At 47.3% G+C, this 21,882-nt stretch overlaps 1 protein-coding gene across 1 annotated transcript in view; it reads right to left on the bottom strand.

Moving 5' to 3' along the window:
• Positions 1-1,446: 1,446 nt before the first annotated feature.
• LOC119373908 (uncharacterized) overlaps positions 1,447-21,882 on the bottom strand; it is a 44,164-nt gene continuing 23,728 nt past the window's right edge. The window contains exons 4-5 of the mRNA XM_037643973.2: positions 7,358-7,444; positions 1,447-2,041 (exon numbers count right to left, since the gene is read on the bottom strand). Coding sequence (XP_037499901.1) covers positions 1,803-2,041; positions 7,358-7,444 — 326 coding nt within the window. The 3' untranslated portion in view covers positions 1,447-1,802. The remainder of the gene's footprint in view (positions 2,042-7,357; positions 7,445-21,882) is intronic.

Below are 21,882 nucleotides of genomic sequence, written 5' to 3'. Positions count from 1 at the left end.
TGGCAATAGAGGCCTCGCGTGCGACTGTGGCGACGGCTTCGGAAACTGACTAAACGATGGTAGTGAGTGCACGCAGTACGGAACGTTGGACTAGCCATATCGTTCGGTCGGCAAACTGTGCTTCGGATACATGGGTAAACAAGCATAACCAAGTAAGCAAGCTTTAACTCGCATAACCGGGCCCAGCCGAGCTAAGCCGCAACCGTTTTTCGAGTACAGTTTGGAGCATCGATAAAAGAAAGGAAGTTGGTTCTTGCGTAAATACTTGACCGTAATTCCATCGTACATAGCTGTCATGTTTTCCTCAAGTAGGGACAAGTTCATTGAGTGGACCGGGTAGGGTTGGACGGGGGCTGATGCACATGCCTCAAAATTTGTTGCTTATTTGGTTCGTCAAAACTCATTCACCAATCAATGACGATAGTTGCAATTCTCTTTTTCCCCAAAGGCCATCTGCAACGAGTCATCACGAAATTTTTCCTAATGCCTATTTTTTCAGCATCTCTCGCGCTTTTACAGGCTGACAGTGTTATTAGTGTACCTAGTCAATATATTTCCTCTCGTTCACGGAAGCGTTATTTAGAGAAAACTCTTCAAAGGTGTGACCTTAATGTTCGCGTAAAACTGGTTGCGAAATCGGAACAAGTTTGAACATCTGGTTGATGGCTTTGTACCACTGGTAACACTTTGTTCCAGTTTCCGAACGGTAAGGCATCACGTAGTTTATCGCTACTGCCGCATAAGGGGCTTGTTGCGTCGTAGTAAAGTGTGGATGAGCAGCAATAGAGCATGAGAAGAAAGCAGGAAAGAAAAAGGGCGCATTCTCGCCTTATTTCTTTCTCACACTTGTAGTATATTGCCGTGATCTCAATCCTACTTGATTTGGACCCGGTCTTACACGGAACAGTCTGCTACGTGAATGTCGTCCGCTACACTGACAACGCATGGCTGGGCCCCGCTGGCAGAGTTCACAATTGCTCGTGACGGCTTCAGGCGACGGAGATGGCTGAGTCCTGTGTTCTAGCGCGACTGGCGGTAGCGCATTCGTAGCTCCAGAGCTTCGGAACAAGGAGAATGAGCACTTAGTCAGTATGTGCAGCAACGTCACAAAAAATTATGTGCGATAGTTTTGCGAATGAGATGACAGCAAGAAAAGTTCCTTACCGTTTTGAGCACTTAACACGTGGATCGATGGCTCTACTTCATTTCTTCTGTCGTGATTTTCTGCATAAAAATTAAGTTGAGAGTCCACGCATGCTTTGTGTGCTGTTCTTGTGTTTCGTCTTTTTATTTCGTATATCGTTAATCGGAACAATGCTCCATAGTGTTTATCGGAGACTAGGATCTAGAACAGTGTTTCTCAGCCATGAATTTTCGGGACTCCTTCTAAACCGGTGAAATATATGAGAGACCCTTTGCAGTGAGAGAAAGAAAGAGGAGGGGGGAAAGGGTGTAACAACACAGAATGGCGTGTGAAGTGCGTGGCTTTTATTTAAATGGGTCTCCGCGGACACCCCTGGATTCTGCGGAACCGCATTTGAGAACCACTGCTCTAGAACGTGTCGCTGACAGAAAGACGCGGCTTCTATTATGCGTGAATATGTGATTCTTTCATTGCCACGTGTGTGTTTCTTTGTTGAATAACAAATATATTGCAAACATACGTGTCTTATGGTGCTAACAGAATAATTCGTGAGCACTTTTAAACCAACAGCTGTAATACCGAACTTATTCACAAGTGTTCTGAAATGTAGGTTAGGGGAAGTTGCGCACTGTGCTCGGCTCATATTTCGCTTGTATGCTCATAAATGTTCAGCTCCTTTCACAGGGTGCGGCTGAAGTACAGAGGGTCGCCGAAGTAGGCGTTGGCACCATGGATGATAAAGTCGTTTTGCTGGAGCCGCGCTTTTCGAGCCTTTCATTTGGACGATCTTGCTTGTTGCTTTAGCGTGAGCGTTAATGAAGTAGTTTGAACAATCAACTAATGGGCCGGCCAGAATAGAAGAATTCTTTACTCTCAAATCGTACCACGGGTGTTCACCTGCAAATGAGAAATTTTATTACGTGAATAAATAATTTACCTCGCAGGCATAGGTTGTTTCTGTTTGTACGACCAACATTTAAATACAAATTGTAGGCGCCCAAATATTAACGATTATAAAAATCACAGTTTCGCCGCAAGGTTGAAGGAATGAACGCGATAGCAACATATTATAATGTTATACGAAGTAACACTAACAGCTAACTCCTTTGGGTCCGATCTCGCGTGAGTCTACAAAACGCTATTGTAAGAGAATGCGGCCGCTCCAGGGAGCGAAGTGGTTTTCATGCTGTTTGTCGTCTCAACACGAAGTAAATGACGAGACCACACACGTAAAAGGGTATACGAGCCGCCTACTGATGTCTGTCGAGATAGCGAGTGTGCCAGCGCTCGCTATCTCGACAGAAATCAGTAGACGGCTATACTTTCCAGCGTGACCATGCCCCTATGATCAAAGTTCGCATGTGTTGCTCCAGCGACGCCGCACCAACCTACCCTTCCCCTACTCTTGACCAGGGCTGGGCAGAGATACTCAGAATAGTATTACGGAATACAGATATCGAAATACATGCACTGGAAGCCTGAAGTAAAGATACTGCGATACATTTGTCTTTGGGGTAATTGGATATTTCCGAAAAACATATGCAAGAAAAGAAAAAAGCATTCCGGAATACAGATACCAGCAGTACAAACACAAAAATACAAATACTGGAATGCTTGTTTGTTTTCGCAAATACTGATGCTCCGCCGAGGCATTCATTAGGCGCGTGATAATATTGCGATTAATGTTGCACCGTATTGAAACTTGCAAGTCAAGCATATCGCTCGAATCACTAACGAACACCAGTGAATCAAGAAAAAGTATGCATTTATTCTAGACACAAGATCTGCATTGCTGTGATGGCTGTTGCACTTATAGGCAAATACCATAACAGCAATATGTGATGAGGCTGAGTGGACGTTAGACAACGTCCGCTCGGCCACACCACAAGACTCACGAAATCACTTGCCACCCGAAGAAGATAGGGGTGTGGGAGCTGCCTCGAAAGACTAAGACATTCGTCGGCAGAGCATGACAATACTGCCTCCGCGATCCTGCCGCCACAGCGCCGGGCGCTTCCCAACATGAGCCATTCTGTGCGTGTAGGGAACCATTCGCCGCCTTCCACTATGTCGGCGACCAGCCTTTGCTTGGCATATTAAAGAAAGTCTTCCTTTCCTCCTAAGAAACAGGTCAGCTCATTTCCGACAAACAAGTAGCGAGGTAGCCGTGTCTTGTACAGTATCGCGATATATTCGATACATCTTAAAGGTATTTCACTAATAAGTACATTTTTCAAATGTGTCTTCGATACAGAAATAATGATACTAAAGAGTATCCCTAAGGCACTACCGCGATACTCTTCTGCAGCGATGCTGCCCAGCCCTGCTCTCCACCGCTAGCGGCACCCCTTCATTCTTTATCGCCTGATGAAAAAAACGGGCTAGATGTTTCCAGTTTGCTCGAACAGCCATCAAAGGTAGGCCTCGCACACAGGACGATATTATCGCATGTGCCCTTCGTGCGATGGAGGCGGGCGGCTCGTTTCCCCTTTGCTTCAGCCGCCTTCATCCCCAGCGCCAGCGCGTGGAACGTACGATGTGCGGGTGATGTTATCAGTGTGGACTTTGTAGAGGACATGACGACGACGGCAATGGCAAAAACCCACCGAGAGTGTCCATATAACTTATATCGCAATAAAAATAGATCCTAAATATGCGTGCCAGTTTTTACATTTATATGCAGTAATTATGTAAGCAGAAGCGACAAATTTAGAGGTGCTAACTCATATTTAACGTTTTATTGAGCGTTGCATAATATGACAAATGGCGACAAATTGATACCAGTTATTTCACAACACATCGTCGGAAATGCTGTTGCGCAGCTGATAATACTTAGGTAAAAGAAAATGATCATGCTGAATCGCCTACGAACGACGATAATTCACGATTACTACGGAGCGTCTACAATCTGTAGAAGTGTGAGGTTTATCTGCCCCAATTACTAGCAGGAAGCCTCCTCATAGAAAATTCACCAGTTTTTAACGAAATAACATTTCTCACAGCCGCTCACTGAGGCACTGCTCTGTCTGTCTCACAAGCACACTGCCGCAATAAATGTTCATGCTGGAGGATGTGTGTGGGAAAGACTGGTCAGTGTATCAATGGCTGGTTTCGAGGACATGTTGATTCATTAATAATTAGTACTGGGAGCAATCTCGCCTGATACTGTGCCAGCTATGGATGCACCCCCATCTTGTATGACGACAGCCGCCATAAACGCTGTCGTGATAGACGTCTTGGGGAGATATTCTAGGCCTTTGTAATCATCCAAGGGTGCGAGCAGCTTGCAAGCGTATTGTCTCTAAGCATGTTGTCGCTATGTGCGTATGCACACTTGGTTCCTTTCAACAAATACTCTGTTGCCAGTCTGCGCGCTTCCTCGTGCTTTTCTCGGTCCCGTGCCCGCACTTTAAATCACATCAGTGGGACGGTTTTGTACATTGAAAACGCATAAGCAAGTTACTATTTTTCGCTTATATGTGCATGAACTATGCTTAAGACTACTCCGCAAAGAACCACGTGCAAGAATGATTAGGCACCGACACAGCAAGTAGGAAGCGAACACAGCATGCCTACAGATTCTTGAGCGGCGAGATTTCTTCACTGCTGTAGTCTTAATCTTGTTGAACCACCTATCCCAATATTGAACCTTATAAACAGTGGCTTTCAGCATTGACTTACTTGCTGCTGGACCCATAGAATAAATATAAAATAGACTTGAAGGACGCTTGAGCTTCGCTTTCGAGAGTTAAACGCGATCGTGTAATCGGACCGTGTTCGTATCGCCTTCCCAATTGCTGGCCTGACTTCGCTTCTCGGTGGAGGCCTAAACCATGCCGCAAGGAAAGCCGAAGTGCGGACGCCCTCCAGCTCCAATATCCATCCGGCGTCAAGAAGCACAGCCAAACGGCGGGGCTATGCCGTTTAAAGAGCGCCCGTGGGCCTTTTGCGCCATCTCGCGGGTGAAGAAGCCGCTGAAGAACCTCAGAGATGTGCGTACCACCAACGCTAAATGGTGAATATAAATAGATAGCCGTTAGTATTCTAGTGGATGTACGCGCGGTGGCCGAGTGGCTAAACAAATCGCGCCACGGAGCCAGAAATCGCAGGTTTAAATCTCCGGTCCTACTTGAAGCGAAGATATTTTATTATTTCTTTATTTGCATATACCTCGAATTTTCGCTCACAGACAACGCTGATTTTTCGCCGACCCCGATACCTGAATTTCTGCGAAACGAACTCTTTAACACTGTTGTTTTAATAAATATATGCCCCCCGTGTGCATACGCTTAGCCAGTGGCCATAACACTTGCACACAGTTACCAATTTCCAGCAACGTTTTTAATTTCAGAGGCGTTTAAAAAGCGAGTCATAAGATAGGTGTACATGTGGATAACCTTACGGTAGTAATTATCTCCCGAGATAGACCATTGGGGCTTCACATTACTGGTAGCCGGAGCGGAGCGGCACGGTTTCAGTAGTAGATATTTTTGCACTTTACGCCACTTGAGCTGATTAAACATGTATACATAGCATTTGAACGCTTCCGTCGGGCATCACGCCAGCTCAGCAATAATATGGACGACTGAAGAATAGTGCTTGCAGCTGGGCAAATAATTACCTGGAGAACAAAAACGGCGAAAGCTGTTTTTTCTTTCGTAGTAAAAATATTCAGAGGTTTCCCCTCACTTTCCCTGTGGCCAAGTACATGCTGTACTTTGCAAAGAAAAAATCTATCCTTTAATGGATTAAAGGAAGAGAGCTAGCTCAAGCCACGGCATTGCGCTTGAATTTCGGATACTGTTCTTGCAATATGCAGGGAAGGTGACTAGTTTGCCTGGTGCAGCACGCGAGCTACCTCCAGCTGTTCACAAGCATCAGAAACCTAACAGCTAGATGTTCCATGACACTTGAATGAAGAGAATACCTATCACTGACATTGTCGCCACCGCATATCGCTACTGTAGGAGAAGACCGGCCGGAATACATTGTATTTATTCAGCAGAGCGTTGAATATCGCATAAAGTTTGCTTGCTCCTGAACCGCCGCGGTGGTACAGGGCTCGCAGCGCTCGGCTGCTAACTCGAAGGTAGCGGGTTGGATCCCGGCCTCAGTGGTCACCTTTCGAGCAAGGCGAAATTCTAGAGGCTTGTGTGCTCTGCGATGTCAGTGCACGTCAAAGAAGACCGGATGGTCAAAGTTTGGGGAGCCCTGCACTACGGCGTGCCTCATAATCATGTCATGGTTTTAGCACCCGACAAACCTTACATAGCAAACCTACTGGCCAACCACAAGATTCGCGGTAGCTACAGTACGCGTGCACAGCCACCAGATCGAAAACTTTCACGGAAAAGCCGAAGTAGATCGCCTTATGTAAACACCTGGTGAAGCTCCACTCAAAGCCCCACATATATGCCAAAGTTTGCGTGGCGTCGATAGCAACGGTGAACAAATCCACATGAATATATAAAAAGGTAGAGTGGACTCAATGGTTATTTGAATTCCAACGGCAACAGGCAAATGCGTTAGCATGCTGCAATTTCCCACTGTGACAAAAATCAAATTACTTTTGCAAACCTTCACGCATGTCTTTCTAAGAAAGTAGCTCCTATGCTGGTGGGCTGTTCGCTTTATTTTCCGTATTCTTTCTCCGTATAAATAGAAAAAAAAAACAAATACTTCGTGGGAACGTGGAGACTTAAAGTGATGCAAAATCGACTGACTTGAAATATATCTGGAGCCAACAAAAATCCGTGTTCACGATTTCGTTTTGGAAAGGGGTATTTTAGGCTTTTGAAAAACATTCAGTTTGATGTGTTGCTGAAACATGTATGGCGAGGCTGCCACTGCCAGAATGTAGAGTAAATTTCTTTCACTTCTTCCAAATAGCAGTTCTCGTAATAATGATGGAATTATAAGCAGTCCACTTTCGGGCTGAAACACGCAAATTTAGGGCTAAGTAATGAACGCACTGTCATTTCCAGCGTTCTCAGTTCGCATCGAATCGGCGCAGTTCTGTCTCACTACTAATATCAGCGCCAACATTTCATTTAGTGGGCAGATTTGCTGCGACGTGACGCGGTTATCACGAGGCATTATTCATAGCAATGGTCATAAAACATGATTTCGCGATCCAATTCAAGAGTACTGCACTTGTGATCTCTTAGTTACCCCAAGAGTAAAGATAATAAGATTGCTACTGTCGGAACATACCAGGGAAAAGCAGGCGTGATCTGAAGACACCACATCTTCCAGTCTTGTTTGCGTAGACTAGCACCTCTGCAATTACTGGGATAGTATCTGCAGGAAGAACGAAAAATTACGATAAGCAATTGCGATATGCAGTGTAACGCTGCTTTTCTCCTCACATCAGTCAAATAGGTCTATTGCAACCATGCTCCCGTATCCGAGGGCCTCTTGCACTACCCCTAACACGGCTCGAAGCATAAAGCCCTACTTAAGATGCACTAAAGACCGAAACGTTGCTTCCAAATGGGACGAGCCGTTGTGCCTCATTTCATGCTTGTCGAGCATCCCCTAGCGTTGTATACCTCTTTCGCCTACCAAAAAATCCACAATCCACCAGGCTCTGGCGCTCCGTAACCGTATTACTCCATAGGCGTCACCAGGGCGTGTCACGCAAACACTTGTTATTTTTTATGGTGATAGGAATTATGTGACCACTAGATGCACATTGCCGTTGACCGAATGTTCTGTATAAAGAAACTCTACAAAGCTTTCGTTGTGATATTGCTGCGTGCTCCGCGCAGGCCTGACGCCCTTTGGCGTCGCCGTCGTGTCGTGTGTCAAGTCCAAATCGATAGCAGCGACCCGGGGTTTGTATGTTCTATGTGCGATTGAAAGTATACGAAGGCTACAGGCGGGTGCGCCTCAAGCAGAGATGAAACGTACTGGCCAACGCGGATGGGCGAAGGAGCATTAACGCGCGCTGGCGGGTGGAGGGGGCTCTGTCGCTGGGGCAGGTGCTGCAAAATTTGACCAAAAGGGAACGCGTAAAAAGCTGGGCCGGTGGGCCATGTTTTAATGGGTGAAAATTGAGCGAAAACCTAAAAGAAGGACGAAGAAGAAGGCACTCTTACTCACACACCACCGCTGGTGTGTCTTTGTTTTTGTTTTCGCTGGTTTTGCTCGCATTTAAAGATCAAAACAATTTGGCAGATCCCACGTACCATGGGAATCGATTATATGCGAAGCATGCACGGGATGGTGTCTGTGGCGTAATTTCTCACATTGAGCGAAACGTTACGAAATTACACTAGAGAAATGTAGAAGTGGTATACGCACACTCATATGTTGAAGAGTCGCATATGTATTCTATAACCAGTTGTTTACAGTTGCGTAACGATGCCAACAGCAACATACGTGTTATCACACCCGACGCGGTAAGCTGATCTGTAGTGTTTATATTCTTCAATACTGGGTAGCGCGAATGCGAACAGGACAAAGCAGGAACACAGATGCACTGGACAGGCGTTACTCACAACTGAGCTTCATTTAGGGAAGTTTTCCTAGATATATGGTACGCAGCCGAGTGGCACGCGCAGGCGCACTGCACGTAGGTTAGAGTCACAGTTGCAGTTGTTACCGTTGCGTTAGAGTGGTAATGCTTATACTTCTCCGCTATGACGAAGAACACACGCACGTTTCACAAACCTGCGTGTATGTGTAGAAGTGGCACTTGGCAATTCTCAAAGAAGGTCGTCATCACCGTTATTATTGAGCACCAGCAGTTGGACCGGACTTGTTATCGGATCCGTTCGTGATCACGGCTCCGGCGTGTCTAATTGTAGTGAACGGCGAGGTATCGTGGAGCTGGTGGAAATCCTGGATGCTTCTTACGATGAAATGATCTATGATGCCTCTTGTCCTGGACGTGGCAGCGAAGCCTTTTGATGCCCTGTCCACATTCAAGCCGTCTTTCGCGCAGTATAAGGACCAGGGGTTGTTTAGTCTATGTTCTCTATAAGTCAATGTTGAAGTCACCAGTAATGATCAGAGGCCTGGTTCTCTCGGCCGATATAGTGTGAGAAGCATTCACCACGGTTTTTTTTGTAATCCACATAGTCCACGTTGCGGACCACGTGGACGAGTGGATGATAGTTGAGCGTCTTCCAGGGGTGTTCTGTCTTCAGCTCCCTCACATTCCTTGCCTCGGCCTCGGTGGTGTAGCGGTTACAGTGCTCGGCTGGTGACCCAAAGGTCGCATGTTCGATCCCGGTCGCGGCGGTCGCATTTCGATGGCGGCAAATGCTAGATCCCCGGGTACTGTGCGGTCTCGGTGCACGTTACAGAATACCAGGTTGTCAAAATTTCCAGAGGGCTTCGCTATGGCGTCTCTCAAAAAAATATTGTGGTTATGGGACATAAAACCCCAACAATTATTATTATTATCACTTTTCTAGTGTGTAAATGTGTGTGTTCATTCTTACTGTGTTGGTTGAGACTGTATCGCCTGTGGTACACACTCGCATAACATGAACTCTGATATGCTGGTATGTGCCACACGTGACTGAGGGAAAGGATTTCATGACGTACGCGACAGGCATTGTGGGTTATTGATGTCATGACCAGTGAATCGTGTTCGTCATACACTGATCCCCTGCTATGCCTATTTTGGTACAAGTTATGGAGACGACCAGGAGAGCGCCCAGACATTGGCGGCTAGATAGATAGATAGATAGATAGATAGATAGATAGATAGATAGATAGATAGATAGATAGATAGATAGATAGATAGAAACGGCCGATGTGCCTGAGGTTCGCTAAGCAATGCTTCGCATTGCTTAGCGAACCTCAGCACTCTGGTAGCGCCGGCCACCAACTATGGCCGGCAACCTCGCACTCGGGTAGCGGCAGCGGTGGCAAGCGGTCACGGAATAACGACGTTCTACTGATACTTGCAGGCCCGCCACGTTAACCGAGCTGCTAGCTTCAACGTGGGACAAGCCCTGTGGAGCGGTCTGTTGATTTCCGCACGTCTCGTACACCGCCAAAGGATCCTGAGTTCGCACGCTTCGTCTGTTCCTGTGTCCTGGCTGCCTTCTGCTGTCTACCACTGCCATCTGTAGTCGCTGGACGCAATCTTCTGGACACTATCATCTTGATCTTGTGGGCGTGAAAACGGATCTACTTCGCTCACTCTGGTAGCGGCAGCGGTGGCAAGCGGTCACGGAATAACGACGTTCTACTGATACTTGCAGGTTGGTTGCATACCTTATACATTTCGTAAGGTAGGCGTGTAGACTGCCACTGCTGCTGCTACCATAAGTGCCATTGAAAGTGTGTGCGCTTTTGTTGTATTGTTGATTCGCTGTCGGGCTGCGACACCAGTCACTGTCGTACTGCATTTTGGCCAGCTATTTGTTGACTTAAGATGTCAAAAGAGATCAGAGCACTGTTTGACGACCTAAAGCGTGAGCTGCGGGCAGAGTTTAAAGATTTTAAGGACAGCATTGAGCGAGATTTCCGCAAAGAGTTGAGAGATATCAAGACTTCCCTGGCTCATGCGAACAAAGAATACGAGGAAATCAAAGTGGAAAACAAAGAACTTAAAGAAGCAAACGCCAAGCTTCATGTACTGTGCTCCGATCTCCTACAGCAGGCAAAAGACCACGAATGTCGAATACTTCAGGCTGAGCAGTACTCTCGGAAAGCCAACGTAGAAATTAAAGGTATACCGTACAGTGCCTCTGTGGACCTAACTGAAGTGATCACCAAAATTGGTGAACATATTGGGGTTCCACTCCTCGCAAGTGATATTGCACGTGTTCACTGGGTTCCGACAGCCAAGAACGCAACTAAAAAAAATGTGGTAGTGCAGTTCCTGCAGAGGCAAAAGCGAGATAGCTTTTTGAATGGTGCACGCACGGCAACGTTGAATTGTGCTGACGTCGGCATCGATGCTCGATCAACCTTGTTCGTGAACGAGCACCTGTGTCCCGAACTGAAGCGATTACTTGGTCGAGCTACAGCGCGTAAGCATGAGGTAAACTGGAAGTATGTCTGGGTGCGCGATGGCAAAATCTTTGCAAGACAGGCAGATGGCTCACCAAGAATCAGGATTCAGAGTGGGGAGGACGTAGATAAGATGGTCAGCTCTTCATGAGTACTACAGAATGAACTTTGTGATGTGGGTGAGTCGTATTCTTGCTGTAATGTCGGGATGAAACGGGAAGGTCCATTGTGTTCTAATCCATCTTCTTTTTTCTTACTCCTCTCGGGCTATAAAGCAGTGAAGTGTACGATATTATATTTCAGTAGAGCTTTCATGGGCCTTTTTTCCATCTTGTTTCTTAAAAGGTGCTTGAATAGAAACCTAGCCAGTAACTTTTATGTACAAGAAAGGCGTGATAAAGCACGAAATTTCACTGTAATGCAAAACGACATAAAGTATTACCACTTGTGTAGTTCGCTGTTGTTCATGAATTTTAGTAATGCCTGCAGATAATACCATTTCTTCAGCTGGTTCACTTGCAGCATCCACAAGCTTTATTCATGCTGACCAGTCTTTATTACCCCATGACGTGCATAACATCGTTCCTCAGAAGTGGCTTAAACAGAACGTAATTAAGTGTTTCCATCTAAATGTTCGCTCAATAAGCAACACAACGAATGACTTTCAGATGCTACTTGATAACTTTGGATTTACACTTGATGTCATAATGATTTCGGAAACCTGGCTTGATGGTAATGACAGCTTTAATGTAACTCCTTACAAAACATTTACTGTCAACCGTGATGGCCGTCGTGGCGGGGGCGTGTGTACTTTAATTCACGAAAAAATTGAATCTGATGCAATAGAAGAATTTTGCTTCTGCTCTGCTGATGTAGAAGTCGTTTCAACAATAATTGGAAATAATACGGTAGTATCAGCGTTTTACAGACCACCTAGAGGTGACATGTGTGCATTCGTTGATTTCTTTGAAAGTTATCTCAGATTTATTGATATGCATAAGTATGACGCTATAATCAGTGGGGACTTTAATATTGATATGCTCACCTCGTCTACTAACAGTATTAGTTTTAATGTTCTTTTGCGCTCCTACGGATTCACAATTGCAACTAAAACGCCTACCCGAATCACAACAACTTCTGAAACACTTTTGGACCTGTTCGTCACGAACATAGACATGTCCAACATACATTCGGGTGTTACTTGCTGTGATCTGAGTGATCACTTGGGCATATACCTCTTTTGCCTGAAATCAATTCCCAAACAAGCCGTTCGGACTAAGAAATTGTACCAACTCGTAACACCCGATGCACTGGATAGTTTCCGCTTCGACTTATCAAATACAGATTGGAGCGATATACATAAGGAAAATGATACGAACAGCGCGTATCAGCTATTTGTAGAGAAATTTTGCTTAAAATACAAAAAGCACTTTCCTTTTAAAGAGAGAAAAACCCATAAAAGACTAAGAAAACCCTGGATAACCCGTGAATTACATGCTCGCATCAGAGAAAAATATAAACTGTACAAGTTGTTTATTACTACCAGAAGCATTCCTGCACTTCATGACTTCAAAAAGTACAGGAATAAATTAAACAATGACATTCGAAATGCTAGACGAAGTTATTATGAAAAGTATTTTGAAAGCACGGTAAATCGTTTGGATAAACTTTGGAAAAAGGTTAGATCGCTGGATCCTTCAACTGACGATCGTAGACCACTGGAGAGGGTTATTCAGAATGGTCGTGAATATACAGGCAAATCTCTTGTTGATGCATTCAATGACTACTTTACTGCGCAATCAAACAGCCAAGTAGATATCCCTACACAATCCATTACGAGGGTATCACCCACCATGTTTTTAGAACCTGTTGATAAAAATGAAATAATAAGCATATTTTCCGAAATTAACAACAGTACCTCCTGTGATGTTAACGACATTCAAATACGTCCTGTCAAGTATGTAATCGATGTTATATCTGATGTACTAGCATATTTATATAATTTATGTCTTCAATCTGCACAGTTTCCTTCAAACATGCAAATTGCTAAAGTAACCGTTTTGCATAAAAAAGGCGACAAAAATGATTTTTCAAATTATCGACCTATCAGCATCCTACCTGTTTTTTCTAAGGGGCTTGAAAAAGTTATCCTTCGACGTATAGAGAAATTTTGCGAAGCCAATGATATCATCACCGACTGCCAATATGGTTTTAGGAAAAATCGTTCCACTGAATTGGCCCTGCTTCATCAAAAAGAACATATACTAGAATGTTTTGAACAAAAGAAAATTGTCTTAGGAATATTTGTGGATTACACCAAGGCTTTTGATAGAATAAATCACGAAATTCTTTTTCAAAAGTTAGAATTATACGGGATAAGGGGTCATACCTTACTCCTCATTAAGTCTTATTTGTCGTCGCGAACTCAATATGTCCAAATTGATCAATTTAAATCATCTTCACGCCATGTTGTCTGCGGTGTGCCCCAAGGCAGCATTCTTGGACCACTACTCTTTAATATCTACATTAACGACATCGTAAACATTGATAAAGTTTCCCGTTTTATAATATATGCGGATGACACAAGTATATTTATTTCAAGTGAGAATCCTAATGACGTAATAACCCAAGCGAATAACCTACTGCAAAAACTAGAAAAATGGTCAGATGAAAACGTGCTTTCCGTCAATGTGTCAAAGTCTAAAGCTATCATTTTTCATCCTAGGAATAAACGTGTTACAGTCTCTGCAAATCTTCTATATCAATCAAGTGTTCTTGAAATAGTGTCGTCTTTTAAATCACTTGGGGTATACTTCTCAGAAAATATGCACTGGGACGACCATGTCAACCATATCCTCTTAAAAACATCCCGCGTCACTGGTTTCCTTATGCGCCACAGAAGCATATTGCCCCAAAAAGTAAAATTAATGCTGTATAACTCTCTTTTTTGTTCTTATCTAAATTACTGTACACTTGTATGGGCCACGACCACTAAATCAAATCTACAAAAAATATTAATCGTACAAAAACGGCTACTAAGGGTAGTTTATGGATTGCCTTACGGACATACAACAAGACATCTTTTTGTTCAATTTGACATTCTTAACATATTTAACTTCTACCACTACAGACTACTACGCAGGTATAAAGCAGAGTTAAAAAAACGCCAGGACAGCTTATGCAGTCTTGCCTCGTTAAGGTTGTTTGAGTCTCATTACCCACACCGTCACAAAACACACTGGATTTTACCGGCTACCCGCACCAACTATGGCCGGCATATGCTTCACTACCAGTTACCATTCATATTAAATCAGCTAATCGACGCGCATATTAATTTGCCGGAAATCGACAACGCAGGAATACGGAAATTTCTCGCGCAGAGTAATGAATAACGACCCATACTCACATCCTCGTACAGGTGACATTTCATTCTATTTTTCCCTTTATTAGAATGACTGAACTGATATGTACGCGAATATGTATATTGGGTATTTTGTGTGTAACTGCATGTTTATGTGTGTATACATGTATATATATGTGTATATATGTATATATATATAAGTGTATGTATAATTTTCCTTTTCTAGGAGCAAATGGTAGTGCTCTTTGTGTGTGTGTTTTTTCTTTTTTTTTTCTTTCTGCGCTTGTTTAAATGCAGACCAATATTGTTCAATACATACATAGAACTGTATTTTTTTTATGTGCCTCGCTGCTGTTACCTGTACGGGAGTGGGAACTTCGTCAAGCGGATTGTCGCTTTTATTCCCGCCCCCTCCATCATTATTTTTGTACTGATGGCAAATAAACATTATTATTATTATTATTATTATTATTATTATTATTATTATTATTATTATTATTATTATTATTATTATAAAAAGGGGCGTTACCATGCGCTGGCGCGCACACTATCTCAACAGCGATCAGTGGACGGTTCATACCTCTTTACATTCTTTGCTCTCACCGTTTACTTCGCGTTGAAGCAATAGACAGCATGAGAACCACTTTGCTCACTGGAGCGGCTGTTTTCTAGCGAGCGGCCGCACGCTGGAGCGTTGCACGTTCTTTTGAAAAGTCAGGGCATCTGTTCTTCAGGTAAAAATCATTTTACTTCTCTTCCTGGCTTTCCCATTTTCCGCCACCTAAAGCTGCTGCAATCACATGTAATGAAGTACGGAAAAGAGTTCCTCCAAGTTTCAGATGCTCACACTATTATGGAGACACAATGTCAAGCGCATCAGCGAATTCAGTATTATATTGATCTGAAAATTAGAGGATTTATTCGTGGCCGGTGAGTTTTGTGTTGGATTTCGCCTATATGCACAGAGCTTTTTTGTCGAAGCTGCTGGTTCATTTTATGAACTCTACCTCATCGATGGTCAGATGTCTTCGATAAACTCTGTTCGAATCACCTGGTGCCATCTGACAATCCGCCGTGAAGCGCCGCAAATTGTATCCTTTCTTTGGATGTCTCCATTCACTGAATGCCCGGCAACGAGCTAACGGACACCTTCGCCACAACCGCCCATCAAAACCTGGTGTGCCGTTGACATGAGCAGTTGCTGCCTCTGACTTTTCAGGGGAGCACTTGCAAGAATTGCTCATAACCGTCCACCCGGATGCCAGAGTGGCCAACAGCAAGGGTCCCAAGCCTCTCCCAGAGGGTGGCTTTAGTAAGCTCCTGAGCGCGCTACGCTCCTTCGCCTTCGCACGGGCTGTGCGTGGAGAGCAACCAAGGGACGCTCCTCCTTACCGACCTGCCAACGTTGTGGCGGCATAACCGTCCACCCAGATGCCAGAGTGGCCAACAGCAAGGGTCCCAAACCTCCTCCAGAGGTGGGGTTTAGTAAGTTCCGGAGCGCGCTACGCTCCGTCGCCTCCGCACGAGCTATGCGTGGACAGCGGCGCACTTCTACGCCAAGGGACGCTCCTCCTTACCGACCTGCCAACGTTGTGGCGACCCCGATGCCACTGAGTGCTTCTCTGTGCTTGCCCATTGCTGGCACAAGAACGCTCAAGGCCCACCACTGCCTACAACCAACAGAGACTCCCTGCTACGAGTGCAAACGAGCTGCTCTTTGCTGCACCTTCCAACCTCTAGAATATCCACAGCCTCTTAGAGTTAGTAGAGGGGACCGGGATAACCACCTGCCATTGAGCCCGCTACAACTTGCTGGACTCCCTTCGCCGACGGCCTCCCCATGAGTGGACGAGACGTTAACTGTTTATCCTTCTTTTCTTCTGCTGTCATCTTTATTTATTTCCCACTGCCCCTTCCCCTGACGAGGCGCCGTACTCACTATTGGGCTGCAGAAATAAGCGTCATTTCAATATTGTTACGTCAATGACGACTCGGTAGACTGTAGTCCGTAGACTATCTACACGATATATTTACAGGAGTGGTTGCAGCGCTGACCGGTTCAGCCAAGAGCCCGAGCAGAGAGAGATCTTCCTTCTCTTCGTCCGGCGCACACGCGCATGGTGCAAGGGGCTGGCAGTATGCATGTAGCATAATCCCCGGCGGCAGAAGCGCCGTCTCGGCGCATCAGATGTCAACTTCACTGGGAGAGTGGTAGGGCTTCAAGCGTGCGACATGTACGATATCGCTGGCCGGTGTGGAAGATGAAGGCGACGAGGCGACAGGAGCGATTTCATAAGTTACCGGGGTAACCGCACGAACGACTCTGTATGGACCTGTGTATCGAGACATCAGTTTTTCCGACATCCCAACGTGACGGGTGGGCGACCACAGCAGGACCAAGGAACCGGGCGAGAAGTGTACGTCTCGGTGTCTGCGATCGTACAACTGCCGTTGGTTTTCTTGGGAAGTCAAAAGGCGAGTGCGGGCGGTTTCACGTGCATGGGCAGCCCTGGTGATAGCGTCAAGGGCATATTCACTGGGCGGTACTGCGGGAAACGGGATGGTGGTGTCCAGGGGCAACGTTGGTTGTCGGCCGAACAACTGAAAAAATGGAGAGTAACCAGCAGTGTCGTGGCGCGAAGAATTGTACGCAAATGTCACGTATGGCAAAGCAAGGTCCCAGTCGGAGTGGTCGGAGGAAACATACTTCGCAAGCATGTCTGTAAGTGTTCGATTGAGACGCTCCGTGAGGCCATTTGTCTGCGGATGGTAGGACGTAGTAAGCTTGTGCCTCGTTTCACATGACCGCAGAATGTCGGCTATGACCTTCGACAGAAATGTGCGGCCACGGTCCGTAAGCAGCTGGCGTGGAGCTCCATGTTGCAAAATCACGTCGTGTAGGAGGAAGTCGGCGACATCGGTGGCGCAGCTTGTTGGAAGAGCTCGTGTGATGGCGTAGCGCGTGGCGTAGTCTGTGGCCACAGCTATCCACCTGTTGCCAGAGGAAGACACGGGAAACGGGCCAAGTAGGTCTAAGCCAACGCGAAAGAACGGTTCTGACGAAATGTCAAGGGGTTGAAGGCACCCGGCGGGAAGCGTCGATGGTGTTTTGCGGCGTTGACATTTCTCACACGCCGCAACATATCTTCTGACGGAGCGTGCAAGCCCTGGCCAAAAGAAGCGTCGGCGGATGCGGTCGTAAGTGCGCGATACACCAAGGTGACCGGCCGTTGGAAGGTCATGAAGTTCGTGAAGGACAGCCGAGCGGAGGTGTTTCGGAATAACAAGCAGCAGGGCTGGTCCATCTGGGTGAAAACTGTGGCGGTAGAGTGCACCATCTTGGAGGACGAACGAGCGATGGGACCGGTCGGTAGACGATGATTCTAGGCGTTCGATGATAGTACGCAAGGACGCATCACGGCGTTGCTCGTCGCCGATGTTTGTTTTTGTTAGTAAGGAAAGCGAAAAGACGCAAGCGTCGGCGTCGGTGTCAGAGATGGTGCTCGATTCATCGACCGGGTAGCGAGACAGGCAGTCTGCGTCCTGGTGTAGGCGGCCCGACTTGTACGTCACTGTGTAGCTATATTCTTGGAGTCGCAGAGCCCAGCGACCAAGACGGCCAGTAGGATCCTTTAGTGAGGAAAGCCAACAGAGCGCATGATGGTCCGTTATTACAGAAAAGTGCGAGCCATATAAATATGGACGGAACTTCAAGACTGCCCAGACAAGAGCAAGGCATTCACGCTCTGTAATGGAATAGTTGCGCTCGGCAGCTGTAAGGAGGCGGCTGGCGTACGCGATAACGCGGTTGTGTCCCTGTTGTCATTGGGCTAGGACGGCTCCGATCCCGTGACCACTAGCATCGGTTCGGACCTCCGTCACAGCGGATGGATCAAAGTGGGCCAATATAGGCGGCGTTGTCAAAAGTGTGACGAGGCGAGAAAAAGCGGCGTTTTGAGCGGGACCCCACGTAAAAGGCACGTCTTTCTTCAGAAGTTCAGTGAGTGGTCGAGCGATTGTTACAAAATTTTCCACGAACCTTCTGAAGTAGGAACAGAGTCCCACAAAACTCCGGACGTCTTTGGCTGATTGGGGTACAGGAAAACTCGTGACTGCACGAATTTTCTCTGGGTCCGGCTGCACACCTGAAGCATCGACGAGGTGGCCCAAGACTGTAATCTGCCGGCGACCGAAGTGGCACTTCGACGAATTCAATTGGAGGCCAGCTTTGCGGAAAACGTCAAGAATAGCTGCCAAACGCCGAAGGTGGGTTTCAAATGTAGGCGAATATGCAAGGACATCGTCGAGGTAACAAAGGCAGGTTGTCCATTTGAATCCTTGTAGCAGAGAGTCCATCATACGCTCGAACGTGGCTGGGGCGTTGCACAGACCGAACGGCATAACCTTGAAGTGGTAGAGGCCATCGGGAGTTACAAACGCAGTCTTTTCTTGGTCTTTCTCGTCCATAGCAATCTGCCAGTAGCCAGAGCATAGGTCTATTGAAGAAAAGTAGCGCGCGCCGTGTAGGCAATCAAGAGCGTCGTCAATTCGGGGCAAAGGGTAAACGTCCTTTTTCGTAATTCGATTAAGATGGCGGTAATCAACGCAGAAGCGCCACGTGTCGTCTTTCTTTTTAACCAGCACGACGGGAGACGCCCAAGGGCTCGATGAGGGTTCAATAATGCCTCTGGCTAGCATCTTGTTCACTTCTTGTTGAGTGACCGTGCGCTCTGCGGCAGACACCCGATATGGTCGGCGGTGAATGGGAAGAGAATCACCGGTGTTTATGCGGTGCTTTACAAGAGAAGTCTGGCCTAGTGGTCGATTATCGACGTCAAAGATGTCGCGGTAAGAAGCCAAAAGGCGGCTTAGAGCGGCTGATTGCTCAGGTTCGAGGTCCGGGGCGATCATGTGACGTAATTTCATGTCGAGGCGTGAGGTATCCGGCGGGCGACAAGGAACATCTGAGCACACGTCAGCAGCGAAAATGGTGACGTGGTCATCTGATATTGATCGGAGCGTGGCGACTGAGATGCCTTGGGGTAGCACTTGCTTCGTGAAGCCGAAATTTACAACAGGGAGATGTATCCGGTTAGCGGCTACGGTGACAACGCAGTGTGGTACAGTGATGTCGCGCGCCAGAAGGACATCAGCAATAGGCGTGACGACGTAGTCCCCGTCAAGCACCGGTGAAGACGTTGCCAATTCGACGAATGTCAGGGCTTTAGGCGGCATGCGAATAAATTCTGTGGTACAAAGGCTGTTCTGGAGCTTGGGGCTAGTATCGGGCAGAAGAGGAAGTTCCAAGCAAAGAGTACCGGCAGAACAGTCAATCAGGGCAGAATGTGTCGAGAGGAAGTCCATCCCTAAGATGAGGTCGTGAGGGCAACTGGTGAGCACGGTAAAGAGGACGGGAACGTGGCGGCCGACAATGCTTATTCGAGCGGTACACATTCCTGTGACGGCAACAGTACCGCCATCGGCGACGCGTACGGCTTTAGTTGTAGCAGGCGTGAGTACTTTCTTAAGTCGACGGCAGAGATGCGCACTGATGATAGACACCTGAGTTCCAGTATCAATTAACGCTGTCATAGAAATACCGTCCACTTGCAGATCAATTAAGTTCGTGTTCGTAGGGAGCGTCAACGGAGGATTTGGTTCAGACGAAAATGATGCAGCACTACCTCCAGGAGCTGCACGACCTAGTTTTCCGTCCGGGACGAGACGTAGTTCGGCGGCGAGGAATAGCGGCGTGGTTGAGGCGACGGGGAACGACGGCGTTGGGGCGACGGTGACCGAGCAGTAGGGCGGCTGTTGGGTGCGTCAGAGGCAGCGTACGTACGGCTGGGCGAATACCGGTGAGGTGCAGCGTATGGGCGAGAAGGCGACGAGAATTGGCCCCAATAAGGCGGCGTCCAGGTGGCGCGGCAGTGACGGGAGACGTGACCCACCCGGTGGCAGCGGAAGCAGATGGGCTTGTCGTCGGGTGTTCTCCATTCCGATGGGTTGCGGGATCTTGGAGGAAAATAGGAGTCGTTGCGGGGTGCACTCGTTGGCGTCGGTCGGTATTCGGGTCGAGAGACGGTGCAGGCGACAGGGAAACCGAGATTGGCAATTTCTTGCCGCACGACGGCCTGGATAACAGAGACCGTGGGGGGTGCTTGGGCAGCGGCTTGGTCAAAGGGAGGTGTGTGGAAGGGCGCTGGACTTGCGGCTTCAAGCTCCCGTCGAACGATGCGCGTCACATTCTCCTCAAAGGGTGGTGTGGCGCCGAGATCGGAGCACGTTGACGTGACAGCCGTGTTCGGTAGCCGAGCGAATTGAGGCAGTACGCGGCGGCTTTTCGCCCTTTCGAAGCGGCGGCATTCCTTAATGATGAGGCCGATGGTCGACACGTTTGTATAGACGAGCAAATTGAAGGCGTCGTCCGCGATGCCTTTAAGTACGTGGCCCACCTTGTCAACCTCGGACATTTGTTCGTCCACTTTTCGGCACAGCGCGAGTACGTCCTGAATGTACGAGACGTACGACTCGGTCGATGACTGGACACGGGTGGCAAGCTCTTTTCGTGCTGTCATTTGGCGACGGACGGGTCCCCAAAGATGTCGCGTAGTCGCTCCTTGAAAATGTCCCAGCTGGTGAGCTCGGTCTCATGGGTCTCGAAACAGACACGCGGGGTGCCTCCCAAGTAGAAGATTACGTTGGCAAGCATCATGGTGGGGTCCCATCGGTGAGTTTGGCTAACACGCTCGTACATGCTGAGCCAGTAGTCAACGTCAAGGCCAGCTTGGGCGGAAAATGTACCGGGGTCGCGGGGGTGGGACACCGTAAGGTACGTTGTGGTGGGCGCTGCAGCTGGAGACAGAGACGAGCTGTTGTCAGTGGTAGCCATGGCCGGAGACTGGACGGTGAGGCCGCTGCGAAGCTTCGTGGTGAGGACGGGGAACGTTCCACCTCCACCAAATATGTTACGTGAATGACGACTCGGTAGACTGTAGTCCGTAGACTATCTACACGATATATTTACAGGAGTGGTTGCAGCGCTGACCGGTTCAGCCAAGAGCCCGAGCAGAGAGAGATCTTCCTTCTCTTCGTCCGGCGCACACGCGCATGGTGCAAGGGGCTGGCAGTATGCATGTAGCAATATAAACCATTACTACTACTATACCGAATTCTCATGGTGCAATTAGTATCTCGTGCCAGGTAGGCCACTCCCGCGGGGACATTGTAATTTTACAGACAGCACTAAAAGCACTACTGCAGCAGTACTGCCCTTAGCTTGACGGACATGGATGCCCAAACCTTAATACAGCTTGCTTCCTCAAGCTGGCGCTTCGTTAGAACTCTGCAGAAGGCTGGAATCACTGTTTAAGCTATGGCAATGTTTAAATGGCTTCAAATC

The sequence above is a fragment of the Rhipicephalus sanguineus genome, chromosome 11 (genome assembly GCF_013339695.2).
Source record: "Rhipicephalus sanguineus isolate Rsan-2018 chromosome 11, BIME_Rsan_1.4, whole genome shotgun sequence".
NCBI lineage: Eukaryota > Metazoa > Arthropoda > Arachnida > Ixodida > Ixodidae > Rhipicephalus > Rhipicephalus sanguineus.
The sequence above is the reverse complement of the archived record's forward strand: the minus strand, read 5'-3'. Positions and strand labels throughout refer to the sequence as shown.